We start from the raw sequence: 25,846 nt of genomic DNA, 5'->3' as shown, positions 1-25,846 counted from the left end.
GGAATAAGGGCAGAATAAAAGATGTGTTTAACTTGGGGTGCTGACTTTACTCTTGTAACCCTTTAGGCATTATTGATTATACCAAAAATATTTAAATTTTAATAATTCCTGGGGGGTTGGTGATAAATGTAAAAAATCCAGAACCTTCTGTAAACAACTTCTATAGGCACCAAAAAATTAAGTCCCATTAGGTATGGAAGTAATAAAGGTAACACGTAATTGCCTTTAATGGATGAAACTCTGGCTGCATGAAAGAACTTCTGCCATAGGATGTCCTACCATAACAATTCTTTATGATCTTAAAGTGAATAAAAAGACGTACCCTTCTGGAAAAAAGAACAAAAACAAAACAAACAAACAAAAAAAAAACCACTCTCCATGCAGGCTTTGATATGTTTTATTGGAGCAAAATCTCAACAAAAAGTTGCTTTCGTTTACAGAATTTAATATGTGTGAGGACTATCTAAACCACTTGGACCCAAGTGAGAAGAACCATTAAGCCTGTTTATGTATTTTCTTATTTTCAGTGGGCATACAAAACAAGAGTTTCACATTTATAAAAATCCCAATATTGTAAGTGACAAACCCATCCCTTAATTAAATATAAAAACAGCTTTTAAAAAAACATACAACTTAGATTGGTTTAATCTTGAAATGTAATCCAATAAGACTAAAAACTAAACATTTCAGGTCCTGTACCAAGTAGTAAAATACTCGAAGGCCTTCAGGATCCCTAAAATTTAAAAAGGTAAAAGTTACTTTTTTGTTCCTAAAATGAAACATATAATTTTGTAAGTTAATTCCTAAAACAAACTAAAAAACAAAACGAAACAAAGGAATCCAGGAGAAAGGAAGGATTTGCTGCAACTAAAATGAACATACTGAATAATTTTCATTTCCTTTCTCTAGCTTTTCTACAAAAAATATAAATTTTATTCACCAGTATTCATTTCATACTCAAGTATTTATTTTCTTATCAAAGTAAGAACTATACATAGCAAAAATGTATAAAGCAGATATAATTATAAAGATAGAAAAAATAATACTCATAATACTATAAAATGTCACTCCTTACAGAAAAACTATGAATATTTTGGCATTTCTCTATTTTCATAACTAAAAGCATTCCCTGGCCCTTTTTGATTAAAAAATTTTTTTTAATGTTTATTTTTGAGAAAGAGAGAGAGAGAGAAGCAGAATGCAAGTGAGGGAGTGGCAGAGAGAGGGAGACACAGAATCTGAAGCAGGCTCCAGGCTCTGAGCTGTCAGCACAGGGCCCGACTTGGGGCCTCAATTCATGAGCCGGGAGATCATGACCTGAGCCAAAGTCAGATGCTTAACCGAATAAGCCACCCAGGGACCCCTGTTCCTTGTACCCTTTTTAACGTTGTTTTCCATTACATGAAAAATAATTCGCAAATGATTTCTAATTAACAATTCTCTTTTTGTTAAACAGTTGGATTTTTCCCCAATTATAAGACTCCAATGACCATTTTTATGACTAATAAAGCATTTTCATTATTTGACAGTATTTCCCTAAAATAGATGCTCAGAAATGGAATTACTAAGTCAAAGATGAATTTAAAATGCTAGCACCTTTTGATGCACAATTATCAAACTGCTTTCCAAAAAACACTGTACCAATTTAAAATCCCACTTAGGATATGAACGCCAGCCACATCCTCACCACTGTGGGGAAATAAATGTGATAGTTTAAAAGTATCTGGTCGGTCTTTATTGTATCTAATAGTTACTATACATTCATTCCTTTCTCCTTTCCTCTAACATATATTTACCAAGCACCTATCCTGTGCCAGGCACTGTGTTAACTTTGGAGAAAGAGCAAGGTTCTCATGGAGTTTATATTCAAGCCAGAAAAGCAAATAAATAAGTTATTACAATTTAGGGTGATAGGACAAAATACTAAGAAAACATTTTGAGGGGTAAAGAGAGAAAAGTAACTCCAAGTAGAGAAATTTTTCAAACAAAAACAACAGTATGTCCTACAAAGGCCCAGAGGAAACAAAGTTGGAAAGACAGAGGAAGCTAAAACCATCCTTAAGTTATAATGACTTTTTTCAAATTCTTTCAAATATTAAATTCAAAGATGAGGATGATGTGATAATGGATGATATAAACCAATAAGGATTTTTTTAAACTCGGTAAAAAGATACCCAGATTTTTACCAAAAATAGCTATTACAACGTGGTCATTATTGTACACAGTTGTCAGATTAACATTCTTTTGATAACCACAAAAATACGCTGCTAACCACTTTGATAGCAAGCCTTTAATGACATAAAAGTTAGAATTACATCTGCATAATAAACTGATAGGATGCCACCAAAATAATCTTAGAAAACTGGCTACTGTTCTAAAATGAGCCTCTCTAATTAATTACGTCAATTTAGTCAAAATACTTTAACATACTCACTTTGACTGATTTACATCAATAAGAGAACCTATTTTTGATGTGGTAAAAGAAATGTGTTCATCTCCAATTACAATTTCAAGTTCCTGAAAAAAACAAAATAGATTCATGTAGTTAATATAAAACTCCATCTCAGAAGCGTCTGTATTCTTGTTACCTAGAGGTCCCAATTGTAGCTGCGAGTTTTCTAGCAGTCATAGAAGAGAAAAAAAAAAAAAAAAGAAAAGAAAAAGGAAAAGGAACTTGACCTGTTAGACATAAACTATGTCTGTAAAATAAAAACCTCATCGAATGCTCAGGAGTCCCCAATATTAGGATCAACCAAGAACTGCTTTCCAGAGATCTCATAAAGAAAACACTATAAATATGAATGACACATGAACATTTCTTATGTCCGTAAAAACTAAAGAAATAACTTTGAAGCACAATGTTGTAAAAATAATAATATGGGTAAAAACCTATTTTTAATAAATAAATATAAGCACACTTAACCATTCTACCAGAAATGCAGAGTATTAACAGCACCACTTTGGGATCTACTGTGTATGAGGCCCTGCTGCTAGGGACTTTAAAACATACTCTATAATCCCTAAAATACCCTTATCAGGGTATTTGACAAATGCAAAACACAAGATTCATAAAGCATAGGGAAAAACATCAACATTTACAACCACTAATAAGTGATAGTACTCATATTTGAATCCTGGACTGTTAACACTGAAAGACTCACACTTGTTTGACTTCACAAAACATTTAAAATTAAGCACTACTAAAACAAATACAACATACTGTAGACATTCTCAGTGTGCCATAATTACTGGATAAGTTTTTCTCTATATTTTATCTGCAAATCTAAAACCAATGATTAAGAGGCTATGTCTGTAGTGATTTATCAGGTTAAATAACAAATGCCATTAAAGACAATCTCAGCTATATGTCTGATCAAAAGACCTAATTACACACAGTTTATGGCACACACAATATGGAGAATTACCTAAGGCTCTCAAACAATCATAAAATCTTTGACTCAAAGATCCAATGGATGATCTCTGGAACGTGCTTAACCCTCCCCACTAACCAAAACATAAACACATCATCGAGTGGGTACATAAAATGCTGGGTTCTCCCAGAGTCTAAAAGAGATAAAAGGTTTACTGCCGTTGTCTGTTTTTTAGTACAAATGTACCCATTGCATAAAGCAAACTGAGATTTAAATTTATTTTTTAAAAGTGTTTCAATGCATAAAATAAATACTGTTAACTATTACCTTTGCTTTCCTAAATAATGTTTCTTTAAACAGAAGAGCTAAGTGACTGCTATAGAATGTCAGCATCTATTCGATTTCTCCACATTTTCTTCTAGAAGAAAGTAATATAAAGTCAAAGAAGGTGACATAAAGTATAATTCTTAGGAACATAAAAAAGTGAAATTAAGTGTTTCTTCCTCCAGGAATTGTATCTCATGTCTTCAAGAGTTGAAAAGACCCAATCAAACTATCTTTTTACAGAGTGAAATGAAACCTTCAAAGTTCTTCACAAGCCCTCTGAGAAACATTAATTACTCTAAAGGGAATATGAGGGGGCGCCTGGGTGGCCAGTCGGTTAAGCGTCCGACTTCAGCCAGGTCACGATCTCACGGTCCGTGAGTTCGAGCCCCGCGTCAGGCTCTGGGCTGATGGCTCAGAGCCTGGAGCCTGTTTCCGATTCTGTGTCTCCCTCTCTCTCTACCCCTCCCCCGTTCATGCTCTGTCTCTCTCTGTCCCAAAAATAAATAAACGTTGAAAAAAAAAATATTTAAAGGGAATATGAGGCAAAAGCAATGGTCAGTTCGAACAAAGACACCAATCAAATCCCTCTCCTGGGCATAAGGATGCAAACAAGGGTTCTCAAAGTTATAAAAATGAAGAAAGTAAATTTTACAGTCAATAAGAATCCTGTCTTGAATTTAACAAACACTGTACTTATTCCTAATAGAAGTAATACACAATAGAAATTATTCATAATAGCGTGAAAACATCATAGCTTTAACTGGGGAGGCTAGAGAGAGGACTGGTCAGAAAGAGGTCTAAATCTTGAGCTACACATTGACTCCTTTACTACTCAGAGGTAGCACAGGAAATGAGCCTAAGTGAAACAAAATTAAACAGGATTTACTGGGTGCCTACTAAATGGAAAACCAAAGAACCAATGGTCTATTCTAAATAAATAAGGAGAAACGTAACAATGAATTATATTACCAACTTTTAAGACGTATGCATTTAAAGAACCACTAAACACCAACCTGTCGGCCAACTCTGTCAGGGGGAGGCCACAAAGCATCATCTTCTTTTGTAATTTCACTGTCGTCAATGATTCTCTTCAGTTCTTCCATTACACTCTTGTGTACATAAGCCTGAAAATAAGTTCCAGTAAAAATTTCATGTCTATTTCTTCCCCCAACTCAGAATGAAATAATCGTACAATGTTACAGACACTAAATATTCAAAGGGAGTATCAGGGAAGAATCGAATGCTGATTCCAAAATTACAAGGTGAGAGAGAATCACTCATCCATAGGATGCTTCTTCATTCTCTTGCCCTTTCCTTGAATATACATTTGTCTCCAAATTAAAAAAAAAAAAAAAGGTAATTTACACTAGCCTCCTTTTAAAACCCTGGATTCTGACTTCATAACATGGGACTCAATTACCTGAGTGGTTAATGGTGATAAGGGAAAATCTATAAGGTGAACAGAGGCAAATACAAGTAGACATCACAGCTACTGTTCTGAACTTTTTCTTATCCCTAACTTTTGAGCCTTTTATTTAAATTCACACTGTGTTTAGCACCTGGGTAGCTCAGGTCATGAACTCAGGAGTTCATGAGTTTGAACCCCACATCAGGCTCTCTGCTGCTAGGGCAGAGCCCGCTTTGGATCCTCCTTCTCCCCCTCTCTCTCTGCTCCTCCTCTGCTTGGTTTCTTTCTCTCTCTCACTCTCTCTCTCTCCAATAAATGAATAAAAACTTAAAAAAAAATAAAATGCATACTGTGTTTAAATATTGACTATCAATTAGTTTTAAATAGTGAATGTGACATAAAGACAAAATGAACTAAATCATATGTTCAAAGATGGGTCTACAATTTAATATATTCAGATTGCTTCTTTTGATGTTACACATGCTACAGTTATATCTAATTTAAATAGAATCCCTTTTCAATCTATAAAGTGGCTTCTTTATAGTAATATAGCCTTAGATGTAGTTTTGTAAATTCAAAAAAGATTTGGGGGCGCCTGGGTGGCGCAGTCGGTTAAGCGTCCGACTTCAGCCAGGTCACGATCTCGCGGTCCGTGAGTTCGAGCCCCGTGTCAGGCTCTGGGCTGATGGCTCAGAGCCTGGAGCCTGTTTCCGATTCTGTGTCTCCCTCTCTCTCTGCCCCTCCCCCGTTCATGCTCTGTCTCTCTCTGTCCCAAAAATAAATAAACGTTTGGAAAAAAAAAAAAAAATTAAAAAAAAAAAACAAAAAAGATCTGAAGAAAATGGTCTAAATGTAAAAAATTAGACATTCAAAAAGAACTTACCTCCTTTCTGATCATGACATCATTTTTGTAATTGCTGTTGTTGGCATATCTAAGCTTTCCTGTGGGGAGTGGAAAAAAATTCAATCTATAACAGCAAAAACTGCTAAAAAAAAAATAAAGAAAGAAAGAAATGACACTGTAAGCAATTTTGAAGGTAAAGACCATTTTATACTACCACTTTTTTTATTAATAGTTTCTGCCTTTTTAGCATAAGATCAATGCTAGATCTGTATTTGCTGGTAAAAAAAAAAGTTAGCTAAAGCTGAAGCTAGTCATTTTCAAATACTCCATACCTTCAACAGAATTTTTAAGTATTCAACATAATCTTTAAATATTTCATGCCTTTGGGGCACCTGGGAGGCTCTGTCAGTTAAGCGTCCGACTTCAGCTCAGGTCATGATCTCATGGTTCATGGGTTCGAGCCCCGCGTCGGGCTCTGTGCTGACAGCTTGGAGCCAGGAGCCTGCTTCGGATTCTGAGTCTCCCTCTCTCTCTGCCCCGACCCCACTCATGCTCTGTCTCTCTCTCTCTCTCTTAAAAATAAATAAACGTTAAAAATTTTTTTTTCAATAAATAAATAAATATTTCATGCCTTCAATATAATTGGAGGACTTTTTTTAAAGTTTATTTATTTATTGGGGGCGGGGGAGCACAAGCTGGGGAGGGGCCGAGAGAGAGAATCCCAAACTGATAGCACAGAGCCCAATGTGGACTCAGTCCCACGAACCACGAGATCATGACCTGAGCCCAGATCAAGGGTCCGACACTTAACCAACTGAGGCACCCAGGCGCCCTTTAGGAGAGTTACTTTTAAGGCTCATTTGCTTAAGCCATTATCATGAACTAGACAGGGAATCTGAAAAAGGAACTAACATTTCTTTTAAAGCCTATGTTTTTTTTTTGTTGTTGTTTTTTTTGTTTGTTTGTTTTTTTGTTTTTTTTTTAATTTTTTTTTCAACGTTTATTTATTTTTGGGACAGAGAGAGACAGAGCATGAACGGGGGAGGGGCAGAGAGAGAGGGAGACACAGAATCGGAAACAGGCTCCAGGCTCCGAGCCATCAGCCCAGAGCCTGACGCGGGGCTCGAACTCACGGACCGCGAGATCGTGACCTGGCTGAAGTCGGACGCTTAACCGACTGCGCCACCCAGGCGCCCCAAAAAAGAATAGATGGAACATTCAGGTAAATTTGGCTCCTTAGCTAAACTGAGAAGAGACATGGGGAGAACAAGGGAGAATAAAGTGATTACAGTTTCTAAATTGCATGGCTGTAGTTACCTTGAGTTCTTCCTTCAACGTCTGATTCTCTTCCTCTTTCCTAATATACGAGGCTTCTCTACTTTTTCTTTTTTTTTTTTTTTAAAGTAGGCTCCACGCCCAGCGTAAAGCCCAACACGGGGTTTAAACTCACATGACCCTGAGATCAAGACCTAAGCTGTGATCAAGAGTCAAACACTTAACCGACCCACCCGCCCCTTCTCGACTCTTTCACTCCCACAGAACTTTGCCCAAAACATATCGCACCACTCAATATCCACGCTGTTTTATGGCTAGTTTCATGTCTGTGTCGCCCACCAAGACATAACTCCTTCATGGAAATTAGAGTCTTATTCATTACTGTATCCTCAATTTTTGTATTTACTTGTTGCCCAGCACATAACACGCATTCAAAGAAGGAAAAGCCTAGGCGGGTGGACTGCCCAGGTTGCCAGGAGAGTTCAGTATAGAGTAACACTTCTCTTTAGAGAGAATCGGGGCTGTCAAAAGATAGACTATGTTGCAGCTACACGGCAACAGACTGTTCACCCTTTGCTCATGCTGTTTTCAGCAGTCTGAATGGTTTTCTCCCTCACAGGCCCAGAACATCCTATTCTCATTTAAAGACTCATTTGGGGCTCCTGGGTGGCTCCATCGGTTAAGCTTCCGACTTCGGCTCAGGTCATGATCTCTCAGTTTGTGGGTTCGAGACCCGCATGGGGCTCTGTGCTGACAGCTCACACCCTGGAGCCTGCTTCGGATTCTGTGTCTCCCTCTCTCTCTGCCCCTCCCCTGCTCGTCCCCTGTCTTTCTCTCGTTGTCTCTCTCAAAAATAAATAAATGTTAAAAAACTAAAAAAAAAAAAAAAAAAAAAAAAACTCATCTTGAAAGAGGGCTTCGGCTGCCTCCATTGTGATCTCAAACTTTTTAGTTAGATTCCTCCTTCCAGCTTGTCTCTCGGCTCCTGCAGAAGACCCTAAGGGCAAAGTATCTCCTAACGGGAACCAAAACTACCCCCTCAAGCAACAAGGACTGCCCCGAGCCATCAAGACCTCACCTGGGATTGAAATCCAAGACAATGATCAATTTAAAATTCAAGGTCCACCGGCACAGAACCCACCCACCTTTGCCCCACTTTTTCCTTACATAAACCTGGAAGTATTTTTGGCATTTTAGAGACGTCTTTGAGAAGCTAGTCCGCTGTCTTCCGGTGCTGGCCTCTCTGAAATAAACTTTCTTGTTTCACCATCAGCAGATTCTCTACCTTTGGATTTGTCAACGAGCCTCCGATTTGGTCTGTTTGGGAACCCGGGAGACAAGTGCTCCTGTAGCCCTGCGCACCAGCTGCAATTTCAACTGTTACCTTCTCTAGGAAGCTTTCCTTGACGCCTCCTACACGTAGCCCTCACCATCCCCCTCTTTTGTATTCTTAACGCATCCTATGGCAAACAACTGTATTTAAGCACCCTAAACACATCATTACATTCATTTTTCTATACTGAAGAGCTCCCCTCTTCTGAGCAGGTCCTTTTCCTACACAGGTGGCTTGAGAGGCAGGGCCTGAATGAATACAATGGTTGAATGGGGAGTCCGAAAATTAACTGGTCACCGGAAGACCTTCAGCATCCCTTGGACCCCGGCACGATGGGATGTTCTTCAAAATGTTCAGGTATGACGTCAAGTACACGAGATGCCTTTTCAGGTCCCTTCCGGTGCGCTGGATGCAGGATTCTGCTTACCCCCAAGTTTTCAGTATCTGGCAGGGTTCGATTTTTCTGAATTAATTTACACCGATCAATTTTCTTTTCTTCACGGAACCAATGTACGCCTCGGATAGACTTTCGTTCGTGTGTATTTCGGCTCTAGTGGCCCCAGCCCCCACCGCAGGCTCGCCAGCCCACCGCGGACGGCTCAGCCCACCCCGCCCCCTCCGCGTCCTCTGCGCTCCGCTTCCCCCAGCCGCGCAGCGCGCTCGGCGGCGGCGCCGCTCCCCTGCTCACCGTCTGGCCGAAATTCGAACTCTAGGAACTCGTGTCCAAACTTGCCCTTGTGCCCTACGTAGTAGCGCAGGTAGAAATCGCTGGCCATAGCCATTTTCGTCCCCCTGAAGCCCGCCCGAGGCCTGGCCGACGTGCCGCCCGGCGCCTGGTAGTGACGTCATCGCCCAGGGTAAAAGCGTCGCGGCGGGCGTGCCTTTCTGGTCCCCGGTGACCGGAGAAAAGCGGGAAGGCGGGTTCTCCCGGGAGAGACTCTGAGGCGCTGGGGAGACCTGAACTTGGTTTCGCAAGGTTGGAAGAACATTTTTTTTTTTTTTTTTTTTTTGCAAAATTAAGTAGATCGTGTGCTACAAGCAAAACACAGAAGTGTGAAAATGTCATAGTATTTTTTTATGGGCTGAGAATTCAGGTGTGCAAGTCGCTTTTACTTTTCGGGTCTCTAATTCTCGCGGCACCCTGCCCTCACGAGGGGGGGTGTGGCATAAATTCGCCTTTCACTGGTGGAGTGAGGGAAGATAAAGCCAGAATCCGAATGGTTGACCTGGACTACAACCCTTTCCTGCAGTTAGATTCCTAACCGGAGATTTCCCCCTTTGCACCACGGTTGCTAGCTAGCTGACAGCTAGAAGCCTATCAAACAAGAGGTATGAAATTTGAAAGACACACTGAAACTAAAGATCCCTGAAGTCACGGTATAAAAGAGTTCCTTTTAATAGTAAAACGTATACCATTCAGCAAGGGTTAATCTTTAGTAGCCTGTGGAGTTTTGGCAATTTGACTGAAGATCAAATGGTTTAGCCCACGTTTCTTACCAGAAAAAAATTACATTGGGGAGGGGAAAGAATGCTCCAGTGTGGAATGGGTTTTGAAGGAGGTGGAAAGACAAGGGGAACGTTTACGGAGTCTACTTTTCAAATATTATTGATCACCCTGTTTTTACCAACCGAGTAATTCTGCTGGGTGACCTTTAACCCTCAGCAGTATTTAAAATAAAGAGTGGCAGTCAGAAGACCTGCGATTCATTCCCATCACTTATGCTCTACTAACCTTGGTTGCTTAGTCACTGTCCACACCTGTTTGTTCACCAACTGAATGAATATCCTATGATCAACTTTGTCAATCTTTGTTGAGAAGATCAAATGAGATAATACATATATAATAAGCTTTAAAATTTATAAAAACAAGGGTGCCTGCGTGGCTCAGTGGGTTAAGCATCGGACTTCGGCTCAGGTCATGATCTCACGGTTCATGAGTTCGAGCCCCACGTCGGGCTCTGTGCTGACAGCTCAGAGCCTGGAGCCTGTTTCAGATTCTGTGTCTCCCTTTCTGTCTGTCCCTCACCCACTTGTCTTCTCTCTCTCTCTCTCTCTCTCTCTCTCTCTCAAAAATAAATAAACAACTTTTTTTAATTTATAAAAACATACAGGCATTTCTTATGTGCCAGAAATGGACAGACACTGGTAATAATGATAGAGCCCTTTACAAGTTTAGTCTAGAAAAGAAAGCAAACATGTAGTCACGTATTAGCACAAGGAAGCAAATATTACAAGAATATTTTTAGCTCTTTTGAGGAAGATACAGTCACAGCTACAAAGGAGTTTTGGACTTGCCCGCTCCTGTTCCCAGCTCACTGCTGCTAGCTCTCTCCAAGGAACCAGTCATGAAGAAGCTGCACCACAGCCATGGCTTTTAAAGACACCATAAAGACACCGGTGGAACCAGAGGTGGCAATTCACTGAATTAGAATTATTATAACCAGACGCAACTTAAAATCTTTGGAGAAGGTATATGCTGACTTGATCAGAGATGCAAAGGGAAAGAACCTCAAAGTGAAAGGACCAGTTCAGATGCCTGCTAGATTCACCACAAGAAAAACTCCTTGTGGTGAAGGTTCTAAGACTCAGGATCATTTTCAGATGAGGATCTACAAGTGACTCATTGATTTGCACAGTCCTTTTGAGATTGTTAAACAAGATTACTTCCAAGAGTATTGAGCCAAGAGTTGAGGGTGAACTCACCACTGCAGATGCTTAAATCAATTTTTTTAATAACTTGATTATCAGTTGTAAAAAAAAAAAAAAAGAAAGCAAATTTTTAAATGCTGGAATTACAGCAGAAGAAGCAAGCCACTTTATTGGGGAATAGCGGAAATTGAAGAAAGGGAAGTATCAAGGAAGGCTGTGTAGATGTACGATCTGAATTGGACCTTGTTGGGTAAGTTCAGTGTATGGTCAAAGGGAGGGAAAGCATTCAGGGCAGAAAATAGCCTGAACAAAGGCACAGTGGTATGAAAGTGCGTGATTCTGGAAAGCCAAACACTTCACTATAGTTAGAACATAAAGTTCAGGGGCGCCTGGGTGGCTCAGTCGGTTAAGCGTCCGACTTCAGCTCAGGTCACGATCTCGCGGTCCATGAGTTCGAGCCCCACGTCGGGCTCTGGGCTGATGCCTCAGAGCCTGGAGCCTGCTTCTGATTCTGTGTCTCCCTCTCTCTCTGCCCTTCCCCCGTTCATGCTCTGTCTCTGTCTCAAAAATAAATAAACGTTAAAAAAAATTATAAAAAAAAATTAAAAAAAAAAAAGAACATAAAGTTCATACAAGTGGAATGACTAGAAAGGCAGACTGGGCCAGATTATGTTGAGTCTATATTAACACTTATATAACTGTCAATGTAGAAATCTATATTAACCATTGTATAAATGATATAGATATCATTTATCTATCTATATCTATCTTTTAATATAGAAAAGTTATTCAGTTCCTATTATTTGCTGCCATTATGGAAAATATACAAGAGACATAAAGCACTATCCCTTAACACTAAGGTAACTAACTGTTTTGGTTTGCCCAGGACTGAGGAGTTTCCTGCAGTGTGGGACTTTTCAGTTGTAAAGCCTGCAAAGACCCAGGCAAACCGAGATCAGTTGGTCACTGTACTTACTACAAGAATAACCCATAGAAATCTGACCACGTATTCCATAGTATCTCTGAAAATATAGGCAATAATCCATTTGGGTTGTTTGTTTGTTTGTTGTGCCGGGAGCCTCATTCAATATATTTAGATTCCCCAGTACATATCCATCAGATTTTTGGCTCACGTGCCAATGTTCATCTTCATGCTTACGTAAGAGAGCTACCGGTTCCAGAACTATGACTATGCCAATAGTGCATGTGGAATGCGGTAGTAAGATCTTTATCTGTAGGCCAATTACTGTTTTTAATCCCCTAAAAAGATTTCTGCGCTAAAGACTAATCCTTTCTAACCCCTGTCGGTTTTTAAGGTGAAATGTGAAAATATATTCACTTAATCCTTTATATATGAAAAAGTAATCTCTTGTGTCATTCTCTCTTGTATCATGGTAAGCATTGCCAAGTGGTCTTCTTGGATGGTATACGATGCAGATGTGGAAATGTTCTGAATGGCTTGTGAGCACTTGAAATGTGGCTAGTGAGAATAGGGAGTGATTTTTTTTTTCTTTTTAAAGGTTTCATGGGTATGAATTTAAAATAATACTGAAATAGCCACATGTGTCTATTGGCTACCATGTTGGACAGTGAAGTGATATAAGAACCATTTCATACACTTTTAGTTGGGCTGGAAATAGTGAAAATACTTTTCAAACATTGATAAATCTGAATCCCAGTTGCTGTAGGCTTCAAATTAGAGCATACTTACTAGTATCACCACAGTTCATTTATGAAAATAAATGTTTAGGGCTGACTAAATGAAGCCAAGTAAAGAATTATTTCTGTCTTCGCTAACGTAACCTATCTGTGGTTAGCTTTAAAAGACCCTTCTGAAGCAGTTAAGAAATACACATTTTATTTCCAACTCCAGTTGAAAATAAGACTTCATGATTTAGTCAAATACATAATATTCATTGATAAAATAATGAATTTTAAGTTTATTGTTTTCAGCTTCATGGTAATGAAACAAGTCAGAGGGCTATGGTCAGAGATGGTTATTTCTTAAGTGTAATTTAGTCTTTTTTAAACGTTCTGATTTTCCCTGCATCTAAAACTCTTTCTTTTTTTGGTCTCTCAAATCTGCTTTATCCTCACACTTCTTTTGCCTTTTGCCTCACTATTTAAAATTATCAAGTTATTCCTACTTATAATTTTCAGAAATATGTTATGAATTTCGTGAGATAAACACTAGAGAGCACAGGTTTTTTTGTTGTTCTTTTCTTTCTTTTCCTCTCGACTGCTCTCCTCTCTTCTCTCTTTTCTCTTCTCTTCTTTTCTTTTCTTTTCTTTTCTTTTCTTTTCTTTTCTTATCAGTAGCTTTTGAATAGTTTACTTTTGTATTTACAGAACAAAAGCTTCCAGGACTATCTCCTTCCATTAAATGGACCAGAGTAATAAATCAAGAATATTATATAATCTAAAACAGCAGTCTAAGGTAATTTAAAGTTTTTTTTTTTTAATGTCAGAATGAGATGGTCTATTTCAGCCTTTATTCCATCCACCCACCTTTCTCTTCTCTCCTCTATAATACCTTCTCTATGGAATTTTAACATAATGTCGTTTTAATCACTCAGTGGTATTGCTTTTTTAGTAAGAGAAACACTATCCTGGAGAAATACCAAAATTTTCACATCATTGTTTCTCAGATATGTTCATATATGGTGAGCACTATTGCTACACTATTATGACATGATGATATATTTAATTCCATCATTCAAACTAATAATTTTTTCCAGTGTATGACAATATTATATGCTTCTAACACAAAGCACGACCACTAACCCTTATTTTCAAAACAAGTAAAAACAGTCTCTAAATTAAGCTATACTTAAAAATCCCCAGTTTTCCATTGTACTTGCCCTATTTATTTGTTCAAATGAGATATGGTAAAGCAAAAATTTAATAAAAATTATTATAGCGAGGTTAAGATTAAGAAGATTCTGTCCATTAGCTTACTTTTTCTTTAAAAATGGTGAAGAAATTATTCCATTTTAATAACAAAATATCTAAATCTACCATGAAAAACACTAGTGTTCTGCCTGAGCATGATTTGAAACTACTGGTTCAGACTATTCTAAGTTAAACTACATTTTCAACTTCTAATTTGTATCCAGGTGGATGTTTGCTCAGTTCCTGGCTGTGTTAGAGGCTGTTTTGAACAATAAAGCATAAATTGGGAAAACGGGATCAAGGGAGGGAAGGAATCAAAACAATAATACAAAGGCTAGCCCAGATTCAACATAATTGAATGGTAGATATTTTAATTCTCTTTTCCATTCATTAGCTCGGAAATACCATGACTGTCTGACCAGTCGAAATGCCAGAAATATAATCCTCCTTTTGGAAAGAGCCTGGCCAAGTGAGGAAAAGACCCAGTTTTCTTAGAATGAACAATTACTGTATCCAGTTTTCCAAACCTGTATCCAGAAAAAGAAATAAAATTATGGATCAAATTTTTTTTTTTAATTTTTTTTTCAACGTTTATTTATTTTTGGGACAGAGAGAGACAGAGCATGAACGGGGGAGGGGCAGAGAGAGAGGGAGACAGAGAATCGGAAACAGGCTCCAGGCTCTGAGCCATCAGCCCAGAGCCCGACGCGGGGCTCGAACTCACGGACCGCGAGATCGTGACCTGGCTGAAGTCGGACGCTTAACCGACTGCGCCACCCAGGCGCCCCTTAAAATATTTTTTAAGAGGGACAATATTATTTTTCTTTTTTTTTTTAATGTTTTTTTTTTTTTTAATTTTTTTTTTCAACATTTATTTATTTTTGCAACAGAGAGAGACAGAGCATGAACGGGGGAGGGGCAGAGAGAGAGGGAGACACAGAATCGGAAACAGGCTCCAGGCTCTGAGCCATCAGCCCAGAGCCCGACGCGGGGCTCGAACTCACGGACCGCGAGATCGTGACCTGGCTGAAGTCGGACGCTTAACCGACTGCGCCACCCAGGCGCCCCTTATGGATCAAATTTTAAATAGCAATCATCTGATTGCTGATTTCCCTCCTACCAGAACATGTTTTAACATGCAGTATGAAAGAGCAGCTCTCCCATTAATTATGCACCACTTTTCTCCTAACTTCAGTATGTCCCCATCCACTTGCCTATTTGCAGTTCCTCAAATAAATTATGCTTTTTTTTGTCCTTGCCCCAGAGTTTTCACACATACAGTCCCTCTCCTGGATGGTTCCTCTCCTCACTTTTTGTCTGGGTTTAAATACCATCTCTTCAGGGAGGCCCTCATTTTACATCTCATTCTACTATCCTATACTTTTTCCTCATAGCGCTTAACCATAATTTATAATTGTACCTACACAAATATATACATACAGTCTCTTTCCAGACTGTAATCAAAAGCCCTCTGTTTGTTTTATCCAACATCTAGAACAATGCCTGGCACAGTTGGCCCTAACACTCACCGTTTTAAAAATATTTGCATAAATACATAAGTATTTTGTAAATTTGACTTATGTGAACAGGCAAGAAACAACGAGATTCCATAGGACTTTATCATTTTGTGCCAAGCCACTCTATCTCCCTTCTCCTTTTGCAGCTTAACACCCATTTAAATCCTGAGGAATCATTGTGGTATTCCTACAGATGCAAGAATCATTATTCAGTTGAATGACTCATCATGACTCCATCAGGATTCCAACTTCTACAAAATTTTCAGCTGCCAGCTATGTTTCCTATGGCAGCCTTAGATGTCCCTCCAGAGCACCCAGAATATTCTTTAAAATCACAGATAACTTGTTCAGATAAATTGTCATCATCATGATATTTTCAGTATTTTTAAACAGTAGGAGGCTACTATCATCATCCAGAAGCTCACACAAAAACGATGACCTCGTTATTTTAGTCATGTGAGACTTGTTTAAAAAAATGTTTCTAACATTTATGTATTTATTTGAAAGACAGAGAGAGACAGAGTGTGAGCGAGGGAGGGGGAGAGAAAGAGGGAGACACAGAATCTGAAGCAGGCTCCAGGCCCTGAGCTGTCAGCACAGAGGCCAATGCGGGACCCGAACCCACAAACCGTGAGATCACGACCTGAGCTGAAGTCAGACGCTTAACCAGCTAAGCCACCCAGGCGTCCCTGTATCATACCATCTTTAAGCATGTCCTGCCTTGCAGTATTACTGGCAGACTGAGGTTCTCCTTTTGGCTACAGCAGATTTTAAATGAAACAGATATGAGTAGGAAGGGAAAAAATAACGAAACTACCATTTATTGAACACATATGTGCCAAATATTGTCCAAATATATATATTCTCATTCAGTCCTCACAACAACCCTGTGAGGTAGGTATTATCCCCATTTACACGTGAGGAATCAGTGTTCTGGCAATGTAGATTATCTCTTGAATTTTTCTGTTGACATTAATTTCCATTTATTTACTTTCATGCTCCCTATTATAGAGATTTTGGCAGCTATATACTAGAGAATCCTATTTTTACCCAATAAATATTAATTTAATGAAGTTTCACAGTACATCAGTGAATGATTGAAAATCAGAAACTACCATCCTTCTGTCTCAGATGACATCGTTTTCTAACCCTTTTAAAGACCTTCTGGACTACTAAGCATTCACATTTCCTACTTATTAAATACATAGTACAGGTGACCCTTGAACAACACAGGGATTAAGTGCGCCGACACCTGCACAGTCAAAAATCTGTATATAACTTTGGACTCCAAAACTTAACTAGTAATAGCCTACAGTTGACCAGAAGCCTTACCAAAAACATAAACGGTCAATCAACACATATTTCGTATGTTCTATGTATTATACACTGTAATCTTACAATAAATAAACTAGAAAAAAAGAAAATGTTAAAATCATAAGGAAGAGAAAATACATTTACAGTATTGCACTGCATTTATCAAGAAAAAAATCCATGTGTAAGGGAACCCACACATTTCAAACCTATATTGTTCAAGGGTCAACTGTATATTCATTGTCAGCCTAATGGACACTCTAGGCTCAGTTTCCCTAGTCTTATGGGGACCAGGAAGCTAGTCTGATGAACAATAGATGTTGAATGTTCTTAATCATGAAAGGACCCCTCCAGCTTCTAGTTAAAAGTATTTCCAGCAGAGTTCACTTGTCTCATAAGTAGATAAAAGGAGACCATCTTTCTCCTATCTGTACCCAAAGGGAAGCTCACAAGTTTGCCTTCCTGGTCCTCCTCCAGTCCCGCAAGGATGGACCAGGATTGAAGAATTTTATCTCCTTCCTCCACCACCTCTTTGAAGGATGACCTTGGTGCACATCTATACTCCTTTTAATTCTCTTTCTCATCAGCTTCTTTGTCAGCTTTCTATCCCCTCAGCTGACTGCAACTTCTCTGGGCCCTGTAATAAGTTAGGTAGAGGCATGCTTCAAGAGGAAACCAGCCTGTGGTGGGAGGGCCAGCTTATGAGTGCAATGCCAGACAAACACTGGAGATTTCCAAGCCCTTCTTTGCAACACTACTATCCACCACCGTCTACCCTGGATCTTCAGGACTGAGACAGCAGAGATGAAACTGTACTCCTCAGTCTCCATGGTAGACGGTGTGGAGAGCCTCATCTCGCATCACTTCAGGTATCCAGGGAAATGTGTAGGGGAAGGTCCTATTTCTCCCTTTATGTCCCGCTAGAAAGCTATTTTCTGTTCTTGGAGGAGTTCTTTCCAATAGGATGTGATCACCCGTCAGTGTTTCGTGCCCGAGGATCTTCAAAGGATGCTGTAGCTGTAGGAGAGGCTCTCCAGGCTGATACCTGCGACAGCTGCATACAGCTCAGGCACCACCAGCTCGGGCACTTGCAACACAGCCTTGTCATTGGCAGATCGAGCGGCAGTTTCGAGGCGTGAGTGTAGCTCTTTGAGTGAAGGGCGGCTCTCCTCACTCCAGCGCCAGCAAGACTTCATAAGATTGTACCTGAAAGGGGAGCAAGAGAAACCGACTTCCTTGACAAGGCAAATATTTGAGGAACACATCTCTTCCAGTAAAACTTAACAACAACCACCCCGCGATTCTTCAATCTACTTCTCATTGTCCTCTTATATTCTTTCCAGGGAATAATATTCCTTTCTTTTCCTAATACTAAATCTCTTAACATCATCTTCTCATCAGGGCCCTTTTTATAATAGGAATGACTGGGGGCATCTGGGGGGCTCAGTCGGTTAAGCGTCTGACTCATGGGTTTCCCCTCAGGTGATGATCTTGCGGTTCGTGGGTTGGAGCCCTGCATCAGGCTCCACGCTGACCATGTGGGGCCTGCTTGGGATTCTCTCTCTCTCTCCCTCTCTCTCTGCCCCTCCCCTGCTTGCTCTGTCTCTCAAAATAAAGAAGCAAGCTCCAAAAAAAAAAAATTATAATAGGAATGACTGAGGATTTCTCAAACTAGAATCGGTATGACAAAGCAGTTGTTTTCATTCTATTACCAAAAACTCTCACAAGTTAAGTGTTTCTCATCTTTAGATGTTACTAACTTGTAGCATGACAGGCCATGGCTATAGGGTGTCTCCCAGTAAAAGCTACACTAAGCCAGGAAAATAAGAAATAGAAGAAGAAGAATACAATAAGAAGAATAATATGATTCATATTATTTTGAGTAATCTAGTTAATTAAATATTTCCTTTCATTAACCCAGGCCATTTCCCTCTTATTATTTAGCTTCTCCAGGAAATTGCCTTAATCTAGATAAAAGTACTTACCACCTTAAGCTGTCTTCTCTTCAGCCCAGTTTACAAAGAATGAATAATGTCTGTTATCAGACACTTTTTTCATGTCTCATCCCTCTCAAGAACCTACAGTGGCTTCCATGTAAAGCCGACATCCTCCCTGCTAGCTTCTCTGCCTCAGAGACCTTGCCTAACTGAACCCTCTCCTCCAGCTAAGTCAGTGTCTTGCAATGCCTTAGATGTGGTTTTTAACACCCAACTCTGTCTTTGCTGGTGCTATGCCCAATTCCTCGAATACCCTCTATGGTCATCATTTCCTGCAGGTTTGTTTTAGGTCTCAATTATTCTGTGCAACCTTCCCTTAAAAACCTCAGCCCACACTGCATCTCCCACACTCCTCACTGTCGTACAGTGTAAAAGATGCCAGTTTAATAACACTGATGACATTTAGCAAGAACTTATTTATTTTATAAGGCATGGTAGTGGAACTTAACATGCATTGTTTTATTTTAGCCTCACAATAACATTGAGGTAGGATTATCATTATACCTATTTCAAGAAAAGTCAACAATGTTCAGTAAAGTAGCAGGACTAGGAGTGAACATGTGTCTTTTTGACTCTATGACCTGAGTCTGAACTTTTCATCATTCTTTTATATGGCCTCCCATTTTATGTTGATTTTCATATTGCTTTTAGATATCTCCTCATCCAAATACTAAATTCTTGAAGATCAGATACTTTATTGGTTCAGTGTCTCCCCCCCGCCAATATAAAGGACAGCTTTTTACACATTAAAAAAGCCAACAAGAAAGTTTTCAACAATCATTCCAGTGTATCCGAGCAGTATTATTATACTATATATATGCATGTGTGTGAGTGTGTGTGTGTGTGTGTGTGTATAGTTATGATATTTAACACTTATAATCTGCTTGATACAGTCACTGTTCATTGATGTGAAACTCAGGTGATGGAAATTTACCCTTTCAACGCTGAAAAATTTATAAATACCAATAATTTTATAAGAAATGTATATTAATATATTCTCCCCTGACTTCTTATAAATATTTTAACCTTTCCTTATATTCTTTAACAAGCCCTTTTTGTACTTCATTGGTTTTGAAACTCTGTGTGTAATTTTTAATTTTTCCATTTTCTGCCTCTGCATTGGCTCACCAGCTGTCCCTTTCTGCTGACATTATTGGCTACTCCTCCCATCTTTCTAATTTCTTCCTACCCTCCTTCTTCTGGTTGACTTCTAATTTGATCAGAATTGGAAAAAATAGATAGTCCATAGTTTTTAAAAGTTAAATGCTAATGAGAGTCAGTGAGTAACTAGGGGAATGGATTTTATGGCAGCCATATTAGAACTGAGGCTGGTAGTCTCTGACTGATACATTTAGACAGACAAAACACTACTATATTTGTGTTGGATTTGGTCCCCTCCTTACCTATTTTAGAAGGTTCTGAAAGAGCTGAACTTTATCTGCTTAGAACCCTCATATAGTTCTCAGTAGTTGCTTCAACATTGTGTGTGTGTGTACACAGATATACACACACATATACACATATGTAAATATATATGATATATGAGCAGATGTATTTTACCGCATAGGTATGTCTAAGGCTGTATATTAGCACATAAAGGACAGATAGGGATCATCTGAGCCACTTTAGAAGGGCAAGATTGACGGGGATCAAAAAGGCATTGTAGTGAGAGGAGAGTAGGTCCTAAAAGCCACTTACATGGTATGCGTGCAACTACTTGGTTTCTTCATAATTTTCCTTCTTTGGAGATGCTGCAGGATGCTGGTTGGAGGAACTTCAGGATATGGCGGTGCCCCTGTTGGCATGGAAAAAAAGGAGAGCAGCAAGGGAAACTTAGGTCCTCTAGAATACCAACTATAACATGACTCTTCATGCACCGGGGCTAATTGCCTGCAAAAGGTGGAGCCAAGGGGAAAATACCAGAGACAATATAAGTGTTCCCTGGTGATCAAGTAAGGACACAGCTTAGAGAGTCTGGGGGGTAGAAAAGGTGTTTGGGAGGAAAAAACCTGAAAATTTAGGATAATGTTGAGTCTTTACAAAAGTACCAAAGCAAAGTGAGAAATGAGATGTGCCCTCTACTCCCCAAGCACGGGAAAATACTGCATTTTCTCAATCAAATGGATTAATACATCTCAGGACAATACATTTATGTTTATACAAAATCACCCTTGGAATTATTCTTTGGACTTTAAAATGTGCTTTGGAATTGGTAAAGTGTTAAGGAAAAGAAAGCAAAAAAAAAAAAAAAAAACTAAAAGGATGAGGGGGATTTCATGTCAGCCCAGTTCAAACCTGAGATTGTAGGGAAACCTCTCCTCAGAATATGCCACCCCCCACTCAAATAAACATACTTGGATATTTGCATCCAGGTATATACTACTTTAGGGACCCTCCTTACCTAGAGTCACCATCTCATAAAGCAGGATCCCAAAGGACCAGCTGTGAAAGAAACAAAGCCATTTACTTAGTTTCTATTTCTGCCTTTCCTAAAGAGAGCTCATTTCAACTCTCAGAGGTCTTCAAATAAGAACCCTATAAAGAAGACAATGAAGGGGAAATTAAGGGCGTCTGATAACATAAGCAAAGTAATTAAAAAGCACTGCTGCTCAATCCCCTTCAAGTCTAATCTCTTTGTGGACTGGCTTTATGTCTCCTTTCTTCTACATTTCACATTAATGGATGTTTATTATTATTTGCTACACTGTGTGTGTATTTATGGAAACACACAAACACATCTACGCAAACAAAAAGAAATGACCCTGTGCATCCTTTTCATCCTTTCCATTTCTTCCTGCTGAAATTCTAACCTTTATTCTTAGCACAAATCCCAGTGAGGCTTTAATCATTTATCTACTATTTCCTCAATAGCTCTAACTGCCCAAACCTAGGAAACACATTAACAGAGCAAGCGTTACACATAATGGGAATAGATATTTGCCAGAGCAATATGATTTGAGAGATGTATATTTCACTATTCTATAACATCATCATTAAACAAGCCATATTTCCTAGTTAAACTTATTACTCCCAGACCCCTATTGAAAAGCAGATATGAGTGAAGCAGCAGTGGAAGTCTTTTGATTGACTCACCATATTAACTTATGTTCTAATTTTTTTCTGCTGCTCACAACATTCAGGCTAGTAAGATATTCTATATTACCTCTCTGTGCTTCTCCAAGCTGCTGAATTATCTGGTTACCAAAAACCAATCATGATCCTTTACAATACTGTTTATGCCATCATATGTATCAATGTAATTATGTAATCAATTAAATATCAATGCAAAAAAAATGCATTAGCTCCTGAAAACTAGGTTGGATGCTTTGAAAGTATTCTATAAAAATAAGCTGCTAAAAAGAAAGTGTTGTCCAATTGTGTGGGAGAGCCAACAGTAGAAAATTGGAAAAAATAATAATCAGTGTCTGCAGTCAAATTGCTTCACAATTTTTTTCAAGTTTCTCACTCAGAATCATCTCACGCAAAAACTCAAAAACAATGTATTATGCATGCTTTTACACAAGAAATACAACGTATAACTTCATTTAGGAGGTCCGTCCTCATAGAAAAAGCCTTGGCCCTCCCCTAAAAGACCAATCAATACACACATATTTATACGTTTTAAGCCAAAATAAATTATTTGAAATATGTATATTTCTTTTTATTTTAATAATTACTAGTTTAACAGCTTTTGATTAAGCGGACCTACCTCCTTCAGATAAAGGGGACTCTACTAGATTAAATCCTTGGATATGGGTATGAATAATCTTTTCATTTTTCTTTTCTCTTTCCTAATTATGGCTGCTAATCTAATACAGGAGTCAAACTTTAAAAGACACTAAAAAGGACTGTAGCCAGATGCCCAATATGAGCTCTGTCACAAAACACACATTTCCCCTTGAGAGTCTGTCTGACTTCTAAATAGAGATTTCACATGTAGACATAACTGACAATAGACACAGTCATGGTCAGGGACTGGAGGACACCTAGGTCAAGAAGGGAAGAAGTCTGGGACACCTGGGTGGCTCTGACTTGATTTCAGCTCCGGTCATGATCTCGCGGTTAGAGAGATCAAGCCCTGCATCAGGCTCTGCACTGACAGCAGGGAGACCGCTTGGGATTCTCTCTCCCTCTCTCTCTGCCCCTCACCCCATCACGCTCAATCTCTCTCTCTCTCTATCTCCCCAAAATAAATAGAGAAAAAAGAAGGGAAGAAGTCCAAAGAGCAGGAACAAACCGTACACATCTCCTCTGATGCCAGCTGGTCTCAGCAGAAGCCGTTCTGGGGCGAGCCACTTGAGAGGTATGGGGTAAGTAGCTGGGATGGCCCCTCGGGCATGGACTTCATAAGCCAGGCCCAATCCACAGAGCTTAGCAGTAAGATCACATTGGATCAGGATATTCCTGGCTGCCACATCCCCATGGAACAGATGCTTATCCTGGAGAAATTCCTGTCAGCATAAGATAAGGACGGATCAGCTGTCTGAGGTCATGGCTCGAGTCACAGACAAGGAGAAACAGTCCTAGGAATCCTCAAAAAGACACGGACATTTTCAACTCTGAACAAGCCTCATTGATAACGACATATCACTTCCAAGGCACTCTAATAAATCGCACATTTTTGCACTGTGTTTAGGATTACCAAACTGAACAAATAACCCGGATAGCTTTAATAAGGTTTGGAAAGTATGATCACCCGCTCTGAGTCAAGCTCTAACTCCTGCCTGACTTTACATTCCTCTCAGATAGGACCCAGCTAGCTATCAGAAAAGGAAGCCGGTTTCAAGTCTCTAGCAGCAATCACCCAAACAAGGTAATATATACACAGTGAAATTGAGGGCCATAGTAATGAATTTACACAGAGCTTTATATCATCTCATTTTGTCCCTAAAATAACTAAGGTGAGTTAGGGAAATACCTTTGCGATAAATCTAAATGATTACGTAAAGCCCCACCGCTTTGAGTGGTAGTAACCAGAACGAGGTATTCTAATTCATAGGAAGTACCACAAATTCTACTCATAATTCTCAAGCCAGGCTGCAGATAAGAATTAATTGCCTGAGAGCTTTTGAAAAACACACACTTTCCACACCAGCTGTACTTAACCAAAATCTAGGAAGAGGAACCTGGTAATCTTTATTTTTATGAAGTGTCGCAATGATTCTAGCACAGCCAACAAAGCATTTAAAAACCATTGCACCTGGATGATGCTGATTTGCTGCACTCCTTCCCCCCCAACATCAGGCTATTCAAGGGATAAGAAGCTGAAAATCTATACATGACCAAAGAGCTAGAGATTGAGGTCTATGACTGCTGAACAAGAATGACATTTAAAAAAAAAAAAAAAAAAAAAGTGAGAGGGTAAGATGGTCATTTCCAGTCCTTGATGATGAAGGAACCAGTGACTGGCAGTTTTCTGTCCCCGTGAGGCGAAGTTTTAGAGCAAAGAAATTATTAAAGAATTAAAGAATGTCGTGACTTTGTGGTTGTTAAAATTAAGAAAAAAGATAGTATGATATTGCCTTGTAACTGGTAATCTTGAACCTGGTAACCTGGTCAACGCATCCCTGTGGGGCACCACCACAGTTGTGGCTCAGAATACAAGGTAGGCTGTATTCTGACACCCAGACTTTATCAAGGGGACATACCAATTAGGCCTTCCAAACGCTGTAGACAATATTCATTTATACATGTATACTACTGCCCTTTCGCACCTCACTCCTTCTTTTCTAAGCTTTCCCAGATTCCATTTATATCCCTGGTACATTTCACATCTCAAGGAGGCAAGATCTACCAAACACTTAAACTAGTAGCCTCACAGACCCTGATTTTCTATACCAAATGCTAATGTTAAACACTATTATCTAAATAACTTCATAGAAATTGTCATCTAAATTTCCTGGTTAATCCTGACAAAGGTACATTTCTTTTTTCTCTTTAATCTTGCTTTATTTCTCTTACCTCTTTATCTAAGTTGGTTTAAAATGAAGGACTGATCTCACTGTTGCCCCTTCTGATATCTTCTCTCCCACTATTCCTTGTTCTTTTTGAAGTTTATATATTTCCTATCACATTTGGTATCAAAACAAGTCTCCAACCAAACGTGTCCTGAACTAGTCTTTCCTGTTTTTCAGGTACAAAATTGTACACTTCCTTGTGGCTCTGCAGCCTTTCACCCATTTGGTTTCTCTTCCTGTGTCTCCTCCCAACTTGCTCATTATTTGCCATTTTATATCTCTTCATGTTAGTATATATGAGAAAGTAAGAGTATAAAGCATCTAACTCTTGGCCCTGAGTTTTGACCTTTAAGATTGAGAAACCCTTGTAATGTCTATTTTATTTTTGACACACAGAGACAGAGCATGAGCAGGGGAGGGGCAGAGAGAGAGACACACACACAGAATCCCAAGCAGTCTCCAGGCTCTGAGCTGTCAGCACAGAACCCGATGCGGGGCTCAGACCCACCAACCACGAGATCACGACCTGAGCCAAAGTAGGACGTGCAACCAACTGAGCTACCCAGGTGCCCCAAGACTGAGAAACCTTTTAAAACCTGTCCTGCTCCTTCTACAAACCCTAAGTTGACTACTTTCTGCCCAGAATTACCCATCTTGTAGTATATTATCTAAATAATTTCATAAAGAAAGAAGCAAAAACAATTTATCAGTGCTTAGGTTTCTGCCCCCTAACTTCCATTTGATCTTCTCTATAATGTATACCCCATTTGGAAATATAAATATTAGAAATATGATTTCAAATACCAGGCTAACAGGAAACATCCATACTATCTGTGGTCATTTTGCCCAGCCTTACCAAAGCCTGGAGGACCTGCCTTCCTATGTGATATACTTGTTTTTCTGTGAGATCATAGAGAAGGCCATCCATGGTCATCACATCCTAAAGAGACAAAGATAAAAGCATT

At 39.2% G+C, this 25,846-nt stretch overlaps 2 protein-coding genes and 1 pseudogene across 4 annotated transcripts in view; 1 reads left to right on the top strand and 2 right to left on the bottom strand.

The window, feature by feature from the left end:
• Positions 1–381: 381 nt before the first annotated feature.
• On the bottom strand, positions 382–9,420 carry MAGOHB (mago homolog B, exon junction complex subunit). Of its 3 annotated transcripts, none has more exons than XM_086714080.1 (5): positions 9,247–9,420; positions 5,990–6,092; positions 4,712–4,822; positions 2,435–2,517; positions 382–733 (listed from the first exon to the last, which is right to left on the bottom strand). In XM_086714080.1, exons 1-5 carry the CDS (start codon positions 9,405–9,407, stop codon positions 634–636), a joined length of 558 nt encoding a protein of 185 aa, XP_086570206.1. In that variant the 5' UTR covers positions 9,408–9,420; the 3' UTR covers positions 382–633. The 3 variants fall into 3 exon arrangements, with proteins under 3 accessions (XP_086570206.1, XP_086570208.1, XP_086570209.1); XM_086714082.1 differs by having other exon boundaries at positions 5,990–6,048; positions 9,247–9,418; XM_086714083.1 differs by lacking the exon at positions 9,247–9,420 and adding an exon at positions 8,393–9,132 and having other exon boundaries at positions 5,990–6,048.
• Positions 9,421–10,335: 915 nt separating this feature from the next.
• Positions 10,336–11,368, top strand: LOC147579320 (small ribosomal subunit protein uS10 pseudogene; annotated as a pseudogene).
• Positions 11,369–16,406: 5,038 nt separating this feature from the next.
• STYK1 (STY kinase 1) overlaps positions 16,407–25,846 on the bottom strand; it is a 45,432-nt gene continuing 35,992 nt past the window's right edge. Inside the window, exons 6-10 of the mRNA XM_025930688.2 lie at positions 25,738–25,821; positions 23,167–23,375; positions 21,326–21,366; positions 20,623–20,719; positions 16,407–18,133 (exon numbers count right to left, since the gene is read on the bottom strand). Coding sequence (XP_025786473.1) covers positions 17,929–18,133; positions 20,623–20,719; positions 21,326–21,366; positions 23,167–23,375; positions 25,738–25,821 — 636 coding nt within the window. The 3' untranslated portion in view covers positions 16,407–17,928. The remainder of the gene's footprint in view (positions 18,134–20,622; positions 20,720–21,325; positions 21,367–23,166; positions 23,376–25,737; positions 25,822–25,846) is intronic.

The sequence above is a fragment of the Puma concolor genome, chromosome B4, assembly GCF_028749965.1.
Source record: "Puma concolor isolate L17-30 chromosome B4, mPumCon1.1.hap2, whole genome shotgun sequence".
NCBI lineage: Eukaryota > Metazoa > Chordata > Mammalia > Carnivora > Felidae > Puma > Puma concolor.
This window is presented reverse-complemented; position numbering and strand designations above follow the sequence as displayed.